Source organism: Strongylocentrotus purpuratus, unplaced genomic scaffold (assembly GCF_000002235.5).
Source record: "Strongylocentrotus purpuratus isolate Spur 01 unplaced genomic scaffold, Spur_5.0 spur5_scaffold_6, whole genome shotgun sequence".
In the NCBI taxonomy this organism is placed as follows: Eukaryota; Metazoa; Echinodermata; class Echinoidea; order Camarodonta; family Strongylocentrotidae; genus Strongylocentrotus; species Strongylocentrotus purpuratus.
In genome coordinates, this window is record NW_022145612.1 from 44,233,447 (window position 1) to 44,255,466 (window position 22,020).

Consider the following 22,020-nt stretch of genomic DNA (forward strand, 5'->3'; position numbering starts at 1 on the left):
GATAGGTCATTTAGTTCACAATTTTTTAACTTCAATTTTGTTTTCAAATTAATTTAAAGAAAGACAAAATTTGTCTAATCGAGTGTCAGTTTAGTGATAGATAACTCAAGAATATAATTTTGAATGGTTTTGGTGATAGAAATGATGATAAATACACCATTTATGTTTATCAATTACCGAAAGTATTACGATGACATGAAAGAGGTTTATTAGATGTATTTACAAGTCATATCAAATAGTTTGAATATGCATTATTAATTTGTTTTTACTTCATCTACAGTAGATATGAAATTTTGAATTATACTAGCATGTCTTTTTTTTTTAAACAACACCTTTGCTATAGCATGGCAACTACGGTCTACCCAGCCTCTGTTTAGCGCTTAGCTGTGAAAATGTGAACCACTTGTCCTATCGATCCTGCCGTGACCGATCGATAGCGGAAATCAAGTCAGCTGCATTTTATTATCGCGCCGTATTCTCTTCCTCTAAACTTAGCCACGTGTAAATAAAATATAATTCCAGCTTGCTGTCTCCCCCGTTCAAATGAGGACGAAATGTACTCCCTCTTTTGACAGTATACATGTCTGCTTCACGCGACGAGAAAAAACAAAGAAAATCTGAATTAACAACCTTTCAGAGACACATTTATCTTTTTCGCGATAACTTCGCACGTTAATGGCGCCAAAAACAACATGTTTTATGGATTGATTGCATGGTGGTGAATGGATACAGACATGGAAACTGTAAAAACACGTTTCTATTTTTATATTTATTCTAGAATAACGACTTCATATCATATCAAGGTAGAAGATACATACTGTAGATAAGGTCGAATTTTCGACCATGAAATTTAATGAGATATAAAAAAAGTTTGATCTCGAGATTGGTCTAGAGACCTAGCTTATTTCGCTGCCAGTCGCCACCCGGAACCCATAGTATGCTTAAAACTATGAAACTGTTATTTGGTCTCATTCTCGAAATAACTTTGTATTAAAGCAGACTACAAATTTTCTGGTGGCGCGTGTAAGTTTACAACCTTTCGTTTGATACTTGATTAAAATGATGTAGTTTGCTAACAAATCGTATGAAGATTATAATTATTTTGATACTTCAAGGGAAACTAAAACCTTTACTTTAAATAATTATGTAACACAGTTAACCATTATTTGAATTATTTGGTGATCAGCCGAGTATTAACAAAGCGACATTATTAAGCAATTAGATTATATTTTAAGTGCACACAATAATATAAATTCAGACTTTTGTTCAGTGCTGTTCATCTTTTGATACCTTTGATACCCTATGGTCAATAATAGTTTCCAACATTTAGATGAAACTTTGACAAACTTGCGCATTTCAGCCGCAGACTCATAAATCGGCTTCCTGGGTGACTCGAAAAATTATGGTTTGTGATAATCACCCACCCCGCAAGTGCTGGGCCTAATGTCCTAGCCAGCACATCATATTGTAATAACTCAATATGTTTAGGTATAAGGTGTCCTCTGTTTACATATATTTGAGAAGTTCGGTATAGTTCTTCTCTTGAGCATCGGATAATGGAGCTGCGACGGCAATGGATCTCTAGGGAAATTCACCGCGTCATTTCTCCCGATATATAACCAAATGATTGATTCTCAGTTTCACAAGCAGAGACGCCATCATATCTGGTAGAGGCAGAGAGCTTTACAGAACGACCAAGAATGAAATAATGTTGAGTAGAGGTGGGATGTATGTACGTGGGTAGAATGTGGAAACGTTGAAAATGTAACCCTGCTCCTTCCCTCCCTCACTTCCCTCTCTTCTCCCTCCCTCTGCCCTTCTCTCTTCATCCCCCTCGTTCCCTCCCTCCCTTCCTCTTACCTTCTCTCCTCCCTTCCTCTCCCTCCATCCCACCCCCTCATTCCCCCATCACCCTCACCTCTCCTACCCCCTCTCCTTTTACCCCTACTCCTCCTCCTCCAAACTCCCCCCCCCCCTCAATCCCCGGAATCTGTGATTTATATTAGACGGGAGAATGTAAGGTGAGATGCATTAAGGAGAAACCCTTGGCATTGGTTGACTTACAATGTATAGATGATATGTTGTGAATTAAGACACCCAACCCCTCTGTATCCATTAATCTGCACAGGTAGGCTTGACGTTCCTCCAGAAACAACAACATGCTCCGCTTAATGATACCTTAATTTGTAATGACTTTGTAGGGATAAACTCTGTGCATGGGTATCCGGACAACCCCCCCCCCCCCATGAGAACATCTTCCAAGACAATCACCAACTAGGAATATTATCGGTGGGCAACTAACCCTGCAAAATTATGTTCCTAGGACTACTTCCCTGGGGCCAAGACATAAATACACTTAGGGTAACTACCCCCAGGACAGCTTACCTTCTTAAAGGTACCCTTATTACCCCCACGAACAAATACATAGGTGGTAACATCCCAGAAAAGCAGGTGTCCGGAGATAAGCGGTCGCTACGAGTAATTTTGTCTGGGAATAGCAGTCCTTAGTGGTAATCCATGTGGTATTCCTGTAATCGAAATCCTAGATTTACTCATTTTACATTGTGTTTTGTTTTTAAGTCATGATATTTTCGTCTCTTTCCATTGAGCAGATGTGACTCCTTAGTTTCGATGGTCAGCATAAGTATAAATATCATAAATTGCTTTTAATTATAATAAGGGCTTCAGGCAAATTATCGATTTGGGTATCCTATGACAATGATATGTTTGTAGGAAGATCTAAGCTTTCAAATGATCACGGAAAACATCTAATCACACTCGAACACGCACACACACGCACGCACACATACACACACACACACACACGCGGCCGTATATGTGTATGGCTATCCAAACGAGGACAGCTTTTGTTCGTCTGTTGTTTCCTGTCCTCAAAAGCCTAATGTAGTAAGACTCGTATCTTTTGTTTGACATCAGAGGACAATTGTAATACTATCCAAGGACTTTTGTTCTCAAGACTTTTCTGTGTTCTATGTCCTCGTTCATATTACAAGCCCACGCATACGCTCACACAACACACACAAATGATTAATCGTATATTTTCTTTTTGTATTTTACTTTCAGCTCTTGGAGACTTATCTGACGTTCTGTGGTATCGGGATCAGTAACGCCATGCTCTTCGACACATACATGAAGGAATACGACAGAAATAGGGTGAGAATTTACACAAAAGTTATTTTTTTAAAATGATAATGAAATTTATCTTCTTCTAGTTGTATACCGCCAGCCAAAATTAAAAAAAAAGAACAAAACACCTGTCCTAGCAAATTCAGTTAAGCTTGAAATGTGTTTTTTCTTTAAATAGTTGCGACTTTTTCAAGTTCATGCAAAATGAAATCTTTACCCGAAGACAGAGCAACGGAGATTTCGCGATGTCTTTAAAAATAAAGTATTTATGTATACACTTTTATTTTTATTTTTGCACATTCTCAATTTTAAAAAGTCGTTTCCTTAGTTAAACAATATACAGAACGTCTTTTAATTCTTAAATGTTGGTCTTACTGTGTGCATCCAGGGATATATTGAACCAAAGTATATTGCCTTTAAATGGCCTTCGTGGTGTGGAGAAGTGTTAAAGTGTGTACGCATCGGTAGAGCAAGTCACGTGACAAAAATCGGCCCACCTTCCGCAGGCAATATTGTGTTTTAGCTGACCCCTTTCCATTACCAGAAGCCACGAATGATTAGGGTCAATCGAAAAGGTTTATGCTAATAGTCCATCCGAGCGAAGAATAGAAAGGCTATCGTTTATCCCCCGTAATGGATATGTGACGTTTCCGCATATCTCGAAATATTTACGATGATCAAGTATGATTTTACACACTTTGAAAGAGGCACATTGATGTGAAACCCTCATTTCTTCCATATTACGCCAACGGGGAAGAGAGATAACCATGTAAATTCTCGATCTATCAGTAAATGCTATCAACCTAGCTACAAGTGAACTTTTCTTTGTGTCAGCTTTCTTTAATAATTCTATCAAAATTTAATTTAAAGTATCAGATACATAGTGGGGCCATAAAGGAATAAAAAACGAACTGACATCTTGCCACGCGTTTTACGAATTGATAGCTTATTGGGAGCTTGTTCTCAGTTAAGCGTTAAAATTCACCAAACCGTTCAGTGTCTAACCTTCCCAAAGATTTTTTCCGTCGCGATCTACACGAAGCTTTTACTGACAATTTATTCATCGGAAGATATTTTGTTCTGAAAAGCAAACATCATTCTTTTTTACGAAAATCAGAAAGGGGGTAATCCAAAGAGCAACTTTAAATTTTTTTTTTTATCTAAGTGAGATGTGAACTTATCCTATTTACCATTCATTCCATTTAGTAACACTGGGGAGTGTTTTACAAAGAATAAGAACGACTTATCTTAAACTTGTACTGTGACAGGCTGTTCATGCCACTGGTTGCTCTCTCCATTTCTGGCATTGCTTTCTCAAGGGAAGTGAAAATCGTGGTCATAAAACTAAAGAATTTATATTTTTTGATTGTTCATTGTTGAAGGAAAAGAAATTATCTAAAGGTCATACTTTCTCTGGTATTTTTCCTATAATTTTACATCTGGTTCAAATAAATAAAGGGGTACTTACCTACTATTAATAGTATAAGTCCAAGTCTTGCATAGAACTTGAATTAAAGTAATTATTTTTCTTCAACAATTAACTTTTTAAAAAAGAATAAATTCTGTAGATTTGTGAAGTCCCTTGTGAGATCAACGGTGAGAAAAAATCCAGTGGCGTGAATGGCCTGTCACATAGTTCAAGTCTAGCTTTTAAGTCGACCTTAGTCTTTGTGAAACACCCCTAGGTTTTCAAATTATACTTAGCTTCAAATAGAGAACCTGTTTTGCATAAAATGTACCTGGAATCTCGGTCTTTTTTATCATAATATTTTTTAATGACATTTGTTTAATTCTAAGTCCATAACATTCAACACAACAAATCAGTGTGTTGTAGACGATATTTGACTGATATACACTTCTATGACGTATACAACTTAACACGATACTAATATAAGTAATTCTCTATGCTTGGTGGGTGATCGATGAGAAATCTCGCATGATCATTAAGTGCTCTCATTAAATTCACCCTCCTAAAGAATGTACAGATACAGAGGATATGGTTCATAAGTAAAAAAAAAAAAATAAGAGAAATGAAAGGAGAAAAGGGGAAATCGCGTTGCCTGAATGAAATTGATATAGATAAGGTCAAAGGATAAAAGGATAAAATCTTATTATTTTTTTTTGTGTGTGCAAATTATGCCAAGTATACATCACATCGCCATGTATTCAACCGAGATTTAAGCGATAAAGACTTTAACGGAATGGATGAGGGAGGGAAAATGCTAGCAGAATAGAAAAAAAGCTTGGAGATGGTGTACATTGAAAAGAAAAAGGGATAGCCTAGTCGCCACATGGAGACGTAATGTTTAGGCAGTGTGGAACTAGACAGTATGGTGTAGGGTAACGAAATATAAGACGATTAACGAAACGTAATAACTTGTCTAGTAAGACAAGCGAGGACAGATCTTTTGATAATCCCTTCCGATTTACGAGATACAGACGGTTACTGGGGAAGAACTCGATGGTGGGGAAAAATGAAGAATGAGAAACGAAAATGATGACGAAAATATGTCAGCACACAATAGGGAACCGTCCAAGGGACAAAATCATCGGTGTTATGCAAATATATACACATAGGCGCCAGCATAAAGGTAAAGGCAGTAAAAGGATCACCAAATATAATGACGTCGATGAATTATGGTGAGCAGGTTATATAACAACAACGGGGAATGTGTCTTGATAAGGGTAATGTACTTTGGGATTTTGAGGTTGACGAGTTTGAAACATTAAAGAAAGAGCAATAAAATGTGCAAACGTGGATGAAGTTGTAAAGCCCACGGCGTAGTATTGAATGAGTTAATGTTGTCTATAACCATTATTATTAAACCACACATCACCAGATCCTCTGACAGGGTCATGAAAGGACCAGCCTATTATATACACACTCCGTCCCGGTGGTAGTTAGGGAACGAAAGTGGAGGCCACGGATATCAAAGATTTAAAAATATATATATATTTAAAACAAATTCTAGAGGGCTGCCAGAAGAGCAACACTCTAACAAATACATGTACATTTATAAAAGAGACGATAAAACCGATAAGCCAGGTAAAATCCAAAGAATGTATTTAGAAAAGCCTGAAATCTTAGCTCTTTAGTTTAATGCTGCGATATCTGCTGAAGGCTGTTGCCCCTCCATGGCACCCCTTCAGCTGCTTTGCTCAAGGGATGCGTGATGAAATTCGAGTACGGTAGCATTTCCTGCTCTCGGTTCAGGTTTATAACATTTCACACTCGCAGAGATTTTTCTCCATCCTCCAGGAGGTGAGAACGGTGGAAACCCTCTGGGACGCATTCGAGGAAGTACATAATCTGCTCCGCTACTGGGAGGAACATAGACCTATATGCACATTTAATTGGCATGTCGTTTGATTACTGGCAACTTTTAGGTAGACGTGGATTGTTATTCACAATTTCTATGCATGGGCTGTACAGAAGCGATTTAATATTCTGTTCTGTTCTAGGAATACCAATTTGATCTAATTCATAATTCTCTGGTCTTTTCATATTGTACTCTTGAATCAATTATTTATATGAGAGTAAGTGACTGCAATAATGAGGTTTATATCTAGTTCCTTCTGCATTCTTTTGTATCCACATTAGCTTAAACGTGCATACAAAATAATCATAATTTTACCGTTATTGGCCACATTATAGGTTTATAATCTTCTTACTCACCTGATATTTCCTTCCTCTGATCGCAATCAAATCCATATCCACGCCCCCACTCATTAAAATGCAAATTTGTCTATGTTTGAAAATTTCCTTCGGCAATCAGATAATCATAGTTGGTATACAAAATATGAGGGACTACAATAGTTAAAGGGGAACTCCACCTTGATATGAAGTTGCTTTTGATAGAAGCAAACAAAAATAGAGGAATAGGTCAGTGAATGTTTGATCACAATTCGATTACAAATGAGAGAATTATGAAGTTTTTGAAGTTGCGGACAATTAATTGATCAATTAATTCTGTGACGTATCTTGCGAGGTTCTCTGCCTTTCGCTATGTACTAACAACAAATCTGAAATGTCTATTTTACCTACAGAAATATTCAATCATACATGCACCCTAAATATGAGTATTGAAAATATTTTTCTATTCAACCTCTGTATGTTAAAATAAATTTTCCGTCGTCAATAACTAAGAAAATGAAAGTTTGTGAACTTTCTGTACATATCAAATTGGGGAGGAGCTCGCAAGATGGGTGACAGTCTTGCCAATTTGTGTTTCAGTGATGACAACGTTTTAGCGGTGTGACTGGTTATTAGTCCCTATTGATAAATGTTCACTCTCCTTTGTTGTAAGATTCAAATTGATTTATATATTTTACCCTCTTTTTCTTCCCATTTAACTCTTTTCTAGAAACTCTTAGAAGTTGCTCATGACCTGTTTGAAGAGCAAACGAGTCTGGACAACGTTGTTCAGAAAACGATGCTACGGGCCCAGTCATTACTCAAGTGTGAGCGCTGCTCAGTAATGATCATCAAAGACCCGTCGGCAGAGGTGAGTTTGTTCACACTTACTTACAAGTTTTGTTTGATATACAAGTAGCAGAGAGGAACACAACTGTACTTACGTAATGGGGTTGTATCTCTCAAAAGCATTCTATGCGCAGAAGACGACCCGGAATGCTTCAGATATTAGAGAGAAATTACTTAGTATATTTTCTTCTCTCCTTCCCCTTTTTGTCAATGTACTTTTAGGTCCCAATTTCATACATGATCTCCATTTTGAAAAATTATATTTGTGGGGTAAGCACTCTAGTTTTTGGCACAAACTCCTTTTCTGATTAGCAAATTGAGGAGAGAGAGTTCAGCTAGAAAAAAATGAAACACTTTATTTCAGCTCGTGTTAACAATTCAATCTGCCCTGTTGTTATTGCAGTTTGTCTATAAAAAAAAGAAATTCGAAGCTTCCTGAGCATGTTCAGAATGGCACCGGTCGCCGGATAAGTGTCACTTATAATGGCGTCACATACCCTAAAACATAAGGCTTCGCGCTTACCATCTCGTCTGTTATTACGACACGCGTGTGTCTAATGTAGCAAAGAGGGTGGACGGAATAGCAGGTCAATAAACCGCTCTGATGTCATGAGTCGCTCTATATAGGTTGTAATTGAAGTAGCCATGATTTGTGACTATATTGTAGCTGTTAACCCACGTCTCAGTTGAGTCATAGAAGTAGTTTTGTACTTGCTCTTTCCACGTCTCCACAAGTAAATTATTCCTTTAAACTGGAGAAAAGGGTTTAAATCGGATTTGAGAAATATCCACACTGTTGTACTCTTTCGCGAAACTTGAGGGATTTATACAAGTAAACTTGATGGACGTTCAACTGATGTTTCATAAAGTAGGCAGCTATTGCGAGATTTGTCTCCTGGATAAGCCAAATTTGATATGGAAATCCGATAGCCGACGCCCAGGGGCGTTGAGATGAGAACTGTATATTATCTCTTGACTACGATCCACAACGCAGAGTTGTGTAGAAGGTTTCTCGTCTCTGTATATTGTTGAATAATTAATACCGTCTTAACGTGGACTGGTTGATTTCTTACTTCTTTCTTGCATTCGACTTTATTTGAAGTAAAGGTTCATGCAAACGAGGACAATTGCCGCAATTAATACGCACTTGAAGTATAACATGACGACTCTGTGTAATAGAAAAAATAATAATGAAATCAGGCTATCCGAATTGGGTAAGATTGTGAATAAGAGCCCCGTGGCATTGTGGTCAAATCACTAATTACGTGATGAACATTTTAAATCATAGTATAATTATGGCTTGTATCTGAATGCTTATATAATCAGTGCGTGCCAGCATGGGATCAAGCCATGCATCGCAATATATTTTAGCTTTAGCTTTACCCGAGATTCTGGAAGAATGCTGTAATCTCAACAGTCGGGTTTCCATCTTGGTAAAATTTATCATACTGATGTATTGAGGTTTGAAAAGATCACTATCGTATTGCATTAACATTCAACAGCAAGATTTCCCTTTTGTAGGGGTGTCAAATCGATCCCATATACTCATCCTAACATAGATTACTCCTTCAAATCTTATTCGTCATGTCTGTATACATAATCCACTCATGTCAGTACGCCTCTGAGAACCCCCACTGGTTTTAATACACCCCCTCCATTGATCAGCATCCCTCCAAAACAGTTCCAATAATGAATGTTTACCTTCTTTATTAAACCATGTGTGCAGCGCCAGGAGAGCTTGTAATCATTTCCAGCCCCGGTGGAAATTTAATTCAATAATATTTCACCTGAGCGCGAAACGTTTAAGTTATCGTAAATCGGCCGCGGTCTCGGATCGCGATGAAAAGAAGACGGCGATGATAATACATCTGTATGCCTGTCCACTCTCTTCAAACCAATATGCAGACCTAGATTTGGAGTGCCTCGCCATTTCTGATCAAAACTCAACAAGTGGTGTGCAAACATTGGCCGAGCTGCCGATGTAATGGAGATCTTTCCCACTCACGGAGAAATTCTGGAGTTTTGTTCTCTTTTCTCCTAATCTTATGAGGTTGTGCTTGCAAAAAAAGAAAGGAAAAAGAAAGTAAATACCGTGGTTAAAATCGAACATTAAAGTAGGATGATAATTCTGAAGTGTACTTACGTTAAAGTTAAAAATAAATTGTGGCAAAAGAATCCTACTTTTCTTGTGAAATCAGACTAAAATTACAACATGGAAGAGATGTATAAGTGCTAAATTATAGAATGCGATTCGTTTTTCTGTTTTAGGGGTTGTACCGATCCAAAGAGGTGCAGAAACAAATTCCAGGGCCCTCTATGATAAAAGAGTTGCGGTTGGTTCAAATCAATCACAACTTAACTATTAATCGCAACTGTGTTCGTAATAGATAGGAGTTGCGATTAATTTCAAGTTGCGATTCATTCGCATCAACAGCAACTCTTTATAAGACGGGCCCCTGATCTTAAATACCTCTCTTTCTACACCCTTCATTGTTGTTCATTTAATAACATCAACCGTTGTTTCATAAGCACGTAAAATTAATACAACGTACCATCAGTTTTTAACAATGCTTGTGACAAAGTTGTCTCCTACGTAATTACCATCGATTTGTGTATACCTGAAGGCATAGGCATATCCTACGTTCAGAGATTTTACGAAGTAATTTAGATATTAGATAACTATTATTGGTGTATATGGTGGTGGAAGGTAATTTGATGAACAATGGACAGAAATGATTACATCTTGATGTTAGATTTGAAGTGGATAAGGAATGAAACAAAAATGTTCTGTTTTGCTTTGTCGTGTAACGATTCTTCTTGCAATTTCAATGGAATGAAATGAAAATGAAATTCAAGATTATTTTTATGATTTCAGACCGATAACAAAGGTAAGAAACTTATTGCTTTTTGAAAATTCATAAAATTGGAACATCGCAGTCTTTCCGAGTAAGCAAACAGCAGTGTTAAAAAAAACCTCAACTGAGCAAAGGAAATCATTAAGAACGCACTACGTTTTAGTATAGCATAATATCTTTCAGTAGCGATAATGTTTATTATTTATGCGTTTTCTAATACCGTATTATTACGAGGGATATAAAACCAAGAAACACAATATATGATGTGATCAAACATCATCCAACGCACGGTAATGTTGTCAGACGATCTTGACAGTTCCTCAATCATTGTAGAAGATTAATTACAACTTGAAGGAAAAAAGGAATAATATGAAATTGGAGTGAACATCGAAGTGTAAGGATTGAACGCCATTGTAGAATCGTAACCTGTATTTTTGAGGCGTAATGTTAGGTATGCATGTACAGTTATCGTGATTATGGCCCTTATTATCTTACACGAACTATTGGGATTAAATGAATATTGGTTTCAAGATTTCAATCATTTAAATAGATCATCCTATTTTTTGTTTTTAATATCTTGATTACGCTGGGTAAAAGCAGATTTTAATGGTATAAACAAGAGTATTACAGAGAAAGAGAAACGAAAATAGGGGGGTTTGATTTTGAAAGTATTCCGGGCTTTCCGAGTCAGCGCCTTCAAAATTGTTGTTAACATGTACCAGAAGGTGGGGGAGGGGCATTATAAAAACAAGGTTAGTGAGTAGGATTTTATCGGAACACGAAATCAAAGAATTCTGCTGTCTGCTCACAACAAATCTCTTACGAGGGAGTTCCATTACAATCGCCTTCATCTATGCATTAAATCGTATGTGTCTTGTTGGGATTGTGCGACTTTATCTTATGCGCTTTTGTGATAAATGAACTTCCGATGAGTCACCTTATATGCAGTGTACTTATGTACTCAAAAGAGTGAACATGTTGGTCCAATGTTGTCATTTTATAGCCACGCTGTCTAGTTTTGATTACGACGACGTCAATAAGCGTCAAATAACCTGGACAGATTATCATATATATATATATATATATATATATACATAATTATATAGATATGTCACATTTCAACCAATTATGTAACTTGTTTTCATAGAATTTTAGTTAGGCAGGTATTATGTTTCGTTTAATCTCTAATGTTATAGATACATTCTTTTGTACAAGCATGGAAAGTAAACAAGAAAATATGAATTCATTAGAGGAGAATGTTGAATACTTTTGTCCATGGTAATATCAATCCTGAAGCAGTATGATGGACAGGAACATTTATTTTCTGTTGGGTTCACGTTAGGGATCGAATGGTCTATTAATCCCTACAACCAGAACCCACAAACTACCTCCCTTTTTATGTCAACTTCCCAGACTAGAATATCATAATCTAATTGTGTTCCTTACATCCTTCAAAAAATATTCCACACAAGGATTACAGAAGCTTCAGTTTGTTGGATTTTCTTTCATGCGTATCATTGAATTCTTTATTTTCATATTGTAAATATATTAAGGTTGAGTTGGAAAATGCCATTGGCCTTTACTGCCCCCTTTTGGCATACATTTTTATGAACTCGGTAGTTCCTCTGACTTCCTTCTGTGTCCGTATAAATATCTCCGCGAGATGTACATTGATTTATGCGTTTAGATGTTTGGGTTCGAACATCTCGATATTCTTATACTATACATGAATAAAAAATAGCAAATCATAATAAATTATGGGCAAGTAGATTTACAAATGGAAAATATTCCATGCCCGTCAAATCTATAATTGATTCAGGCAAAGGTTTGTTTCGATGCATGTGTAGTCTGAAAAAATATCATAGAAAAGTTTGATGATTGTACATGGCATATTTAGAACAAAACTCTCGTGAGGCATGATTATGAGAGAGTATGCAGACAATTTATTATTCACTACTTAATCTTCAACATACTCTTTTCCATGATTCGAGAAATGACAGGCAGTCTGATGCCCTCTTTTCTGTGACACGAGATGAATTGCACTTGTAGAACAACAAAAGAATGACTAAGTATGCGAATTTATATTACAATGTCGTCTGAGTGATGTCTGGAGGCACCTTTTGTTATTTCTTCAACATAATTAAACTGTCACAGTGATATTTGTAATGAGAATAAATCGGAAGGCAATCGTGGAGAAAGTTGCCGGGGTGAGGTGGGAGGCTATACGCCGCAACTATAATGGATAATAATAATTAACATCAACATAATAGCATAACTTTGATCGTAATAAAGCCTTAACCAGGGATTTACAAAAAAAACCACCTGCCTTTGATGTTACACCCTACGAAATCTATCAAGAAGCTTGAATAATAAATCCTAAAATGCCTGGTAATTTTGTTTTGGTATTTCAGATTAAAATGACGGAGGAGAGTTGTTGTTTTTTCTTTATTATTTATCCTCCACGTGCCCTTTCCATCGTTCCCCTCTGCAAACACGGATCCGCTGTCCGAAAACTAATGTTTGAGGACATCAGACAAGTAGTTAGCGGGAAATCTTAAGAGTGCTAACCTTTATCAGCCTGGGGCTTTCTAGTCCAACGAGGACCTGAGAAGAGGAAAGCTAAGCCGTGACCTAGCATAGTAGATCGTGTTTATCTTCTCATCCAATCTTCCGCTGCGTCCGCCGTCCAAGGACCCCTTTTTTTCTCTCTCTCTGACTCACCTTAATATTGCTGCTTTCCCTTATATGCTTTTATTTTTGTGTTTATCTCTTTCGTTTCGATTCGCATTCTGCATTGGTACCGCTCCTCAGTCTCAGCTCCCCCTCTCTCTCTCTCTCTCTCTCTCTCTCTCTCTCTCTCTCTTTCTTTCCTCCCCTCCCACTCTCTCCCTCTCTCTCTCTCTCTCTCTTCCCTCATCTTCTGTCTCTCGCAATATTCTGTCTCCCTCCTCTTGCTAGCCCTTTTGTCCTTCCGTACCTCTTTGAATGTCACCCATCCTTTTTGTGTTGTTTTCGCATGTGCTAAGACTTTATCCAATGGTCTGCAACGATTGCCATGTCTGTATTCCGAATATTGTCACTGTCTTCCGATCTGTATATGATTTTCTTTATCCATTCTTCTATCCATCACCATTTATGTTTATCTCTTTTAAAGGATTCCATATTTCCTTGCTTTATTACGTTTATCCCGTTTGTCAATCATTACCGCCACTGCACAATTTGACCATTCTAATCCCAATATTTACATAAGTGCTTTTCGTTCTTATTGCTCTTATTTAAGCTTCTCACTTTAAATCGTGTTGGCATTTTTCATCATGTTATTGGGTTCAATCTCTTAATTAATTGGAAGTGGTTTATATCGACAAGCACACATCCAACCGCACACACACACAAACAGCTACCCACGCACACGCACTACACGTGCACCCACGCACAGACACCCTCACATACATGCTCATTTCCTCTAAGTATTACTCTTTCCATCCCCGGTCCCTTTTCATTTCCCTCTCCATCTTCATCTTTTCGCGTTCCAAAATCAATAAGTCCCCCTCGTTAGTTTTTCTCGGCGCGCTTTTTTCTTCTTCCAGCAAACTCCGTTTATTAAAAACAAAATGACAGGATGTATGAAGATAGAGCTGTCAGGTGAGTTTTTAAAGTATAGCCGCCTGCGAATTCTAATCACCGGCTTTACAATGTACGTTACCACGTTTAATATTCAGCGTCTCTTCGAATCATGTCCGTCCCCAGACAGCTTGCGCCACACGCTATAATGTCTTGGACTCCGTCGAGGAATATAGGTTTGATCTTACGATAGGAAATGGAGTATTTGCCGGAATCATAATGTCAGAAACGTTAGGGACCTTAATCAAATATTGATGGAATGATGAATACCGAATTCAATGCGGTAACGGGGGTCTTCTCAGTACCTTTATTTGTTTTCCCCTCTCGCTCTTGCTCTCCCTCTTCCCCACAATCTCTCTCTCTCTCTCTCTCTCTCTCTCGGGCCCCTCTCTCCAATTTCCTCTCTCCTTATTTTCCTCTCCTCCCGCTACTTCTTACCCTCTCTCCGCATCCTGTCCCTATCTCTTTCCCTTCCCCTCTCCACCTTTTTATTTTCATTTCCTCCCCTCTCTCTCTCTCTTTACCCTCACTCCACCCTCTTACTATCAACTTCCCTCCTTCCCCCCCCCCCTCTCTCTCTCTCTCTGTCTCCCCCCTCTCTCTCTCTTCCTCTCGATACACGTCTCACTTTTTTCTATATCTTTGAACTCCTTTTTATTCTGCCCTCTATTTTTTGGTAGATCGCCTTATCACTCCCTATAGTATACAGCTCAATTTTCATTCTGTATCCGTCTTTATCTCCCTCTCTCTCTCTCTCCCTCTCTCTCTCTCTATTATTCTCTCTCTCTCTCTCTCTCTCTCTCTCTTTCTCATTTGTATTGACGTCTGTGGTCTGAACCTGACTCTGCCTTCGTACATGGTCATCTATTATATTGCGACAACAAACCTCTTTAATGACTTAGTTGTGGGGTCATTTCGAATTTCAGGTTATATCGTGCTGTAGAGAGACACAATTTGTAATTAAGTCAGGGTTTCTATAGCTTCTGAGGATAGATAATCATACGTACAGCATTTTCGGGTGTATATAGCCCCCGCTTGTAGGGTGATTTTCATTGCTGAGAGTCGGGCATTTGTGGATCGATGAAATTTATATGATCAGGGGGTCCGTTTCATCAAACTTTTTATCTATAACAAATGCTAAATTTCTATGACAAATTTGCTCTCAGCCAATCACATGCCATGATTTCAGTAGCTTATAACATGAGCTTGTAACTTGTTATTGATATCAAGTGTTATGAAACAGGACCCTGATGCCCTTCTATAGCTCTCAACATTATAAGCTATCTACAGAAGATATGAAAGTGTTAAGTAAAGTGACTTGTTGTTGTTGTTGCTATTGATATGTTTGTTTGTTTCGCCCATCCGTCATCTGTTTATGTGTTAAAACTATAAATCGTCACTCCTTATCCTACTCTAGCTTGCTCTGGTACTGTCTACCTGCCTACCTGCACGTTATTCCTCTTCCTCTATCTGTTTCTCTCTTTCTCTGTCTCTTTCTCTGTCTATGTCTCTCTCTATTTGTTTCTCTCGATCTCTCTTTCTATCTTTCTCCATCCCTCAACCCTCCCTTCTCTTTATACCGCTATTTTTTCCTTACTATTTTGGTGTTTATTTATTATTCCATGAACTCTTCTCCCTCTCTCTCTCTCTCACTCTCTCTCTCTCTCTCTCTCTCTCTCTCTCTCTATATCTATCCATCTTCTTTTCGACTCCTTCTGTCCCCTTCCTCTCCTCTCTCCCCACTGTGGTGTGCATAAATGATCTCATACCCCCTTCCCTCTCCCTCTCCTTAGTTGACTCTTCGGTTTCCATTCAATGTCCCAGTTTTATTTTCAATCAATTCACAATTTTCCTCAGGGTTAGATAATCAAGTAGGTGGAACTCAATACAAAATCCTAGATAGAAGATCAAAGGAGCGACTTACTAACACACTGAATTATATTGAACACTGCACAAACAAAGAACGAGATTCATGAACACTGGTTCACGATTAAGGTTTTTAAGATTGCGAATTAAAGTGATCGTCTGAGCTCAGATGGAATAGATAGAACGTTGAACTACTATGACCAAGTACCAAACACGTAATGCAGTTCTGTGGAGTTGAGAACAAATTCCTAACGAAGTAGATTTTAGATTTCGATCTAGGAAAGAAAGTATTTAGAAATGATTCTTTTTCGAGGCTCAGAGATAGAAGCACTCTTTATGACTTCATGTTCCAAATACACTCCAAAAATAGTTGCTATGACAACTTTTTAGAAGATATTTTTCCCAAACGTAAATTTCATAATTGTTTATTTAAAGTGTTGATTATAATTTTCTGAAAATCGTCATGCCTACATCCCGCTGTTTCGCTTACATTTTGAAATCGATAGTAGTAGTACGACATTTCTTCTGATTTTGAAGAAATATATGTATATTCGGTCCAGGGAGATAAGTCAGCAGTAAAGGCGAGTGAAGTCAGTCGGTTTGGGCAAGGTCTCTTTTTAGATGACGACAGATGACATTCATCAAGTCTTGCAATCTATTTTAATGACTCGTGGTTTTCGCAGAAGTGAGCTATTTGACACCTAGGGTGTCATTGGAGCAGTGGCCATTCGTCTTCAATTGATGAATAAAGATGAGGTGCTCCTTTTCTCTCTCTCCCTTGTGTTTGTGTAAGTCGAACGATAATGCTAATTAGGAAGGGGTTTCAGTTTCCGAAAATAAACTGCCTTCACCGATGTTTCTTTTTAAGGATCACTTCTAAAGATTTTATCCAGGGACTTTAGAATGAAGTTTAGGATAATCTCCACTGATTACTCAAAACTCATATATATACGTAAATCTAATTTTTTATTATTATTATTCCCCACACACACACACTCTCTCTCTCTCTCTCTCTCTCTCTCTCTCTCTCTCTCTCTATCTCTCTCTGAAACTTCTTTGCTGATTTTATGTTTAAGATATTGTTAATCACTGTGTCATTAACTCCGTAGCTAAATGCTTTTTTTTTTCAAGTAATCTCAAATATCAGTATAATCAGACAAGGGGGCAAACAATGTTTCAAGATTTTAACAGTATATTTAACATTATGTCAATCTTATTACTTTTCTCCTCAATTTTCGGTTCACCATTTTGCCTCCCACTCCCCTCCCCCCACCCAACATGAAAATCTGGATCCGTCATTGATCTTGAAGTTTACAATACACTTTGACTAATGAGTAGGTGTCTTTGTGAAGCTGCAATTCCAAACTCCTTGTGTGATTGATTACACGACAAATATGGGATAATTAATATTGACGTCAATGATTAAACCTACCAAAATCTTTTCACCATTCATTAAAGTAGCCCGAAATGAAGTAATAACGGCGAGTAAGATCCTGTGTCATAATCTTACAAAATTGCACTGAATGGTAAGACATGAAGATATCTAGCAAACGACTTTTTTGGTTCATGTATAACAGGATGACTATGATGCATGTATAACTATATCGTATGGCCATTTTACGGATTTTTTTAATGGAAGAAACTCTTGCATAATGTAGGCCTACCTGACCGTTGCTCTCCAGTATATGAAATTTTATTTAGAGGAATTAGGGCTCCCGCATTGTACTCACAGACCGTCGATCTGAGCTTTGTTAATTATTCTTTCATTTGGTCATAATCAGTCACTAATATAAGCTGTGTGGCTGGCCGAGACACAAGAATTTACTGAAGAGATCTGAGTACATTACCCTAATAACTGGACATGTGCTTGTTCTCTACTCCACTTAAACAACTATTAGAGGCACTGTTTTCTTTGGAAGAAATGTAATTGCTCATTATGTTGTTAGAGCTTGCAAAAATACCGAATGCCTTGCGATAGAATCGACCCCATTCATGTGCTCTAACGAGCCATATCGATGCATGGATGACAAACTGGGGAATTAAATCCAGACCAACCTCTAAGCTTGGGTTAATACCGTCATTGAGTTCTTTATTCGTCCCGAACGAGAATGTTGTATCAAAAGATGTTGTATCGCGAGATACGGCGAGAAACGGCGAGAAACGGCAAGAGACTGTACGGTCATAACATTGTATGTTTACGAGAAAGAGAATAACACATGTTTTAAACGACGGTTAGAGATGCATCTGTAAAAAAAAAACAGTAATGTGAAATGAAGAATACCTCTGATGCCCCTTGCGTCATTTCGCTTGCGTTATTATCTAAGTCAGCGTTTTTCAACGTTTTGTTAGTCTCGGCACCCTTTTAAAAATTAAATCTTTCGCGTCAGCACTCAGCCCTATTCCAAATTCATCATATAATATTCATTTTGCATCACTCTGGCAGTCGTCAAGTGCCATGAACACACGTAGGGGCACATCTGATTCTCAATTATGCGAGTGAGCACAGCAAGCGAGTAACCAAAGAAGAAAAAAAATGCTGAAAAATACATTTTGTAGTCGACACACTAGAAAACATACAAAGTAATGTATGCAGGCACTTCACCGTCGAATGTATATGAGTAAAAAAAGATTATTACAACAAATTCAGTCATAACGTTGATGCACAATTATGAGGATATTCGGGTATCTCGTTGCCCAGATTTATCCAGTTTCTAAATGTTGCCAGCGAGCAAGGAAAGACACTTTATTATCTTTCAAACGCTTGGTTTTAATAAAATTATGATTCTCTAGCAGTTATTTATGTTTGTTTTTCACGAAATCGGCGTTATTCCAAAACATTTAAAACATTTTTTACTGAATTATTCTTGCGGCACCCCTAGAGATGTATTGCGACACCCCAGTTGAAAGTCGCATATCTTCGTCAATCAAACCTGTGAACGCAATTTGCATTCTTCATTGTGTAAGATTTTACTCTCACTTGGTGCGTCAAAGACTGCGCCTGTCGATCGCTGACGCAGCGTAACGTCAGAAGAAGACACCTCTCATGCAACTGCCATTACTGATTCACAGCGTGGGAACAATATATGTCCTTTGAACCACCGCTAGAGAAGAGACTTTGGGGAAATGAAAAGTAGCTCAGCGCTTAAAGCCCTTCTGTAATAGTGTGGCCAGGAGGAATTAGACCACCCAGCGTGGTCACTGACAGGTGGCTATCTCATCAACTCAGCTCTCAATTAACATAAGAAAAAAAGGATCATGAGGGCCAAACGGGCATCGCTTAGGCATCGTTTTCTATATAGAGGGAGCAAGTAGCTACAAATACATGTAGTACAATGGGGCTTTAAATGTTGGAGACTATTCATACATCTCTGTTTTCAGCGTATGAAAATGCAGTCCACGTTCTTGAAGGCGATGTCCTGAAATTATCATGTTGTCTCTTGAGAGACATTGATATACGCCCCTCACTCTCGAGACGAAATCAATAAACGTATGAACACCCACTGAAAATAGTTGAAAGTTTTAACACGTGACGGTTATGGATTGGGACATTAAAGTTTTTGTATAACTGTTTGACATTGTCATAAAAGTCGTTAACATAATTATATCAATAAGTATGGACATGAAAGAACACCGTTTAGGAAGTTTAAAGAAAAATACTCACCGTTTGATATTGAAAAGGAGATAACAATTTTAATCTGCATTTATTAGTGTCTACGTCATTTTCTGTGGAAAATAAAGATGCATATTTTAGCTTGGAAGGTTCCTATAATAGGAGAAGCCCCTTTTTATTTGTTTTTATCTTAAGTGTTTCTTGTTCAAGAAGTTTTTCAAGAATCTTGTCTTTATTATGAATCTGTTAAAAAGAAATATCATGATTGAACTGACCACGTAAGTGGTTTCAAACGCTCCTGGAAACGGCGAAGGGAACATACGCAAGCAGTTCACAAACCTTCCAAAATGTCAGTCTGTCTCCTGTAATTATACTCAGACCGTGTTATTATTTGACGCAATGGTATTTACTTTACGACGAACTGTCATTTTTGTTATTATGACAGCCTTCTGGAGTCGCATGGAGAGACAAATCATATCGCGGTTTATTATATTCTCTTTCTTTTTTTCTACTACAAGTGTCTGGCATGTGATCTGTGGTGCTGAGGACAAAATATATCTCCTCTCAAGGGGAAATAAAAGCACACCACTCCGGGGATAGAATTATGGGAAGTCTGTTTAATTAGATCTACGGTAGCTTGGGGATACGTTTAATAATACCATTCCCTCCTCGCCATCGGACGTGATACAATGCACTGGCATAGTACAGCAGATCAGCCAGTCTGACTCCTTATCCAGCGTACAGGTCATTGATACCGCCATTTTTTCAGTCAAACTACTTCGGCCTCGTCTTTCGACGATTTTATGTCGACGAGTAATGTCCGTAAACCCTTGAACAAAGGCTGACCTGGGTGGATATTTTAAAAGCAGGAGGCTCGATTTGAAATTGAAATTTCCTTCGAATAAGAAATAGGTAGCCCCATAAGTGGAGAAGTAAAGATTTTCAGTATTTTTAGCTCTCCGCAACTCCAACGACTACCAAGCCTTACATGGCTATATATACTTTCTCGTTTCAGAGCTAGAAATTAAAGCAGACAATTTTTAACACGCCGGTCTGTAGGGAATTACTCGGCGCGAAAACAATTTCCACAATAAAGAATGATGGGATGCTCATTTTCCCTCTCTCGTTCTTTCTCACCCTTTAGTAGTGATTTAAATTATTGGTATTTAATGGGGTGATGTTTGAAGAATCACACTGGAGGGAATTTAAATGTGAAAAATAAGTAAAACGTATATTTGATGGCTAAAATTGGTCATTTGAGAGTCTTTGGAATACACGAGAGAATCAAAAGGGACTTCAGAAGATCAAAATATTTGACTGCTGGAAATAAATCATAAGTTCAATGTCAGATTTCCTGTAAATAATTTGAGCGATGACATTTTATCGATAACACTATTCCCATCGTGACGTATATTTAACAGTTTATCAACCTTTTTCTTCTAAGACATTTTGACATATATAATTGTGTACAGTTCTAATGCAAGAAAGCATTGGATGTATATTAAGAATGTTTTTTTTAACTCATGAATTTGTTGCATGAACTGAAAAGAGGTATAAAAGCAGTACACAATTTGCTCTTACAATCCTGTATATCAAATTATTTGAATGAATACATGAATATGTTAAATTAGCCGCCTGACGAGCGAGAAATTAAATGATCACAAAAGTGGGGTAAAATACATACATACATACATACATATTGGTATTTATTTAGCGCCTTTACATGAACATGCTCAAGGCGCTTTACATTTTAAAATACAAACAAAATATCAAAATCAACGTTGTTGTTGTGTTAATACAGAGCTATGCATTTTGTACGCAACAAATGTAATGCACAAAAAAAAAAAATTATACTCCTCTCATAAATCCCCCAAAAATGAATGTGTCGTTCCGTGTCTGCGTTCTTTTTTAAGTGCATTCAATATACTTTGTTAAAATTAACATCAAATTATGTTTTATTATTAGTATTACTATTATTCCCCACTCTCTCTCTCTCTCTTCCTCTCTCTCTCTCTCTCTCTCTCTCTATATCTCTCTGAAACTCCCTTGCTGTGAAAGAACAACGTGTCTTTTATATTAATCGCATGTCAATTCTTCAATCTGCAGTCCTCTGGATGTAAGACAAATACATAGACATTCGGTATAGCAAGATTGTATAATCCTCAGAAAAAAACTATAATGTAGTTTGAAATTTGAAGCTTGAAGTTATTATTTTTCAATGATCGTTCGCAGAAAGTGTGATAAAATATTAAAAGCATGAAAAACATGAATATCAATTGATTAAATAATCTGAATTCATATATTAATTTATCAAAGGTTAACGGGAATTATCATTCCCATGTTAACTATTTTCATTTTGTGTACACATCCTCAAGGGTTTTGAAATAATTTGATAACCGTGCCGTTACAGTTTCTGTTTTGATCGCTCTTTGTCGCTA

At 37.5% G+C, this 22,020-nt stretch overlaps 1 protein-coding gene across 1 annotated transcript in view; it reads left to right on the forward strand.

Moving 5' to 3' along the window:
* LOC115919281 (dual 3',5'-cyclic-AMP and -GMP phosphodiesterase 11A-like) overlaps positions 1-22,020 on the forward strand; it is an 88,979-nt gene that overhangs the window by 35,948 nt on the left and 31,011 nt on the right. Inside the window, exons 5-6 of the mRNA XM_030972680.1 lie at positions 3,085-3,174; positions 7,512-7,652. Coding sequence (XP_030828540.1) covers positions 3,085-3,174; positions 7,512-7,652 — 231 coding nt within the window. The remainder of the gene's footprint in view (positions 1-3,084; positions 3,175-7,511; positions 7,653-22,020) is intronic.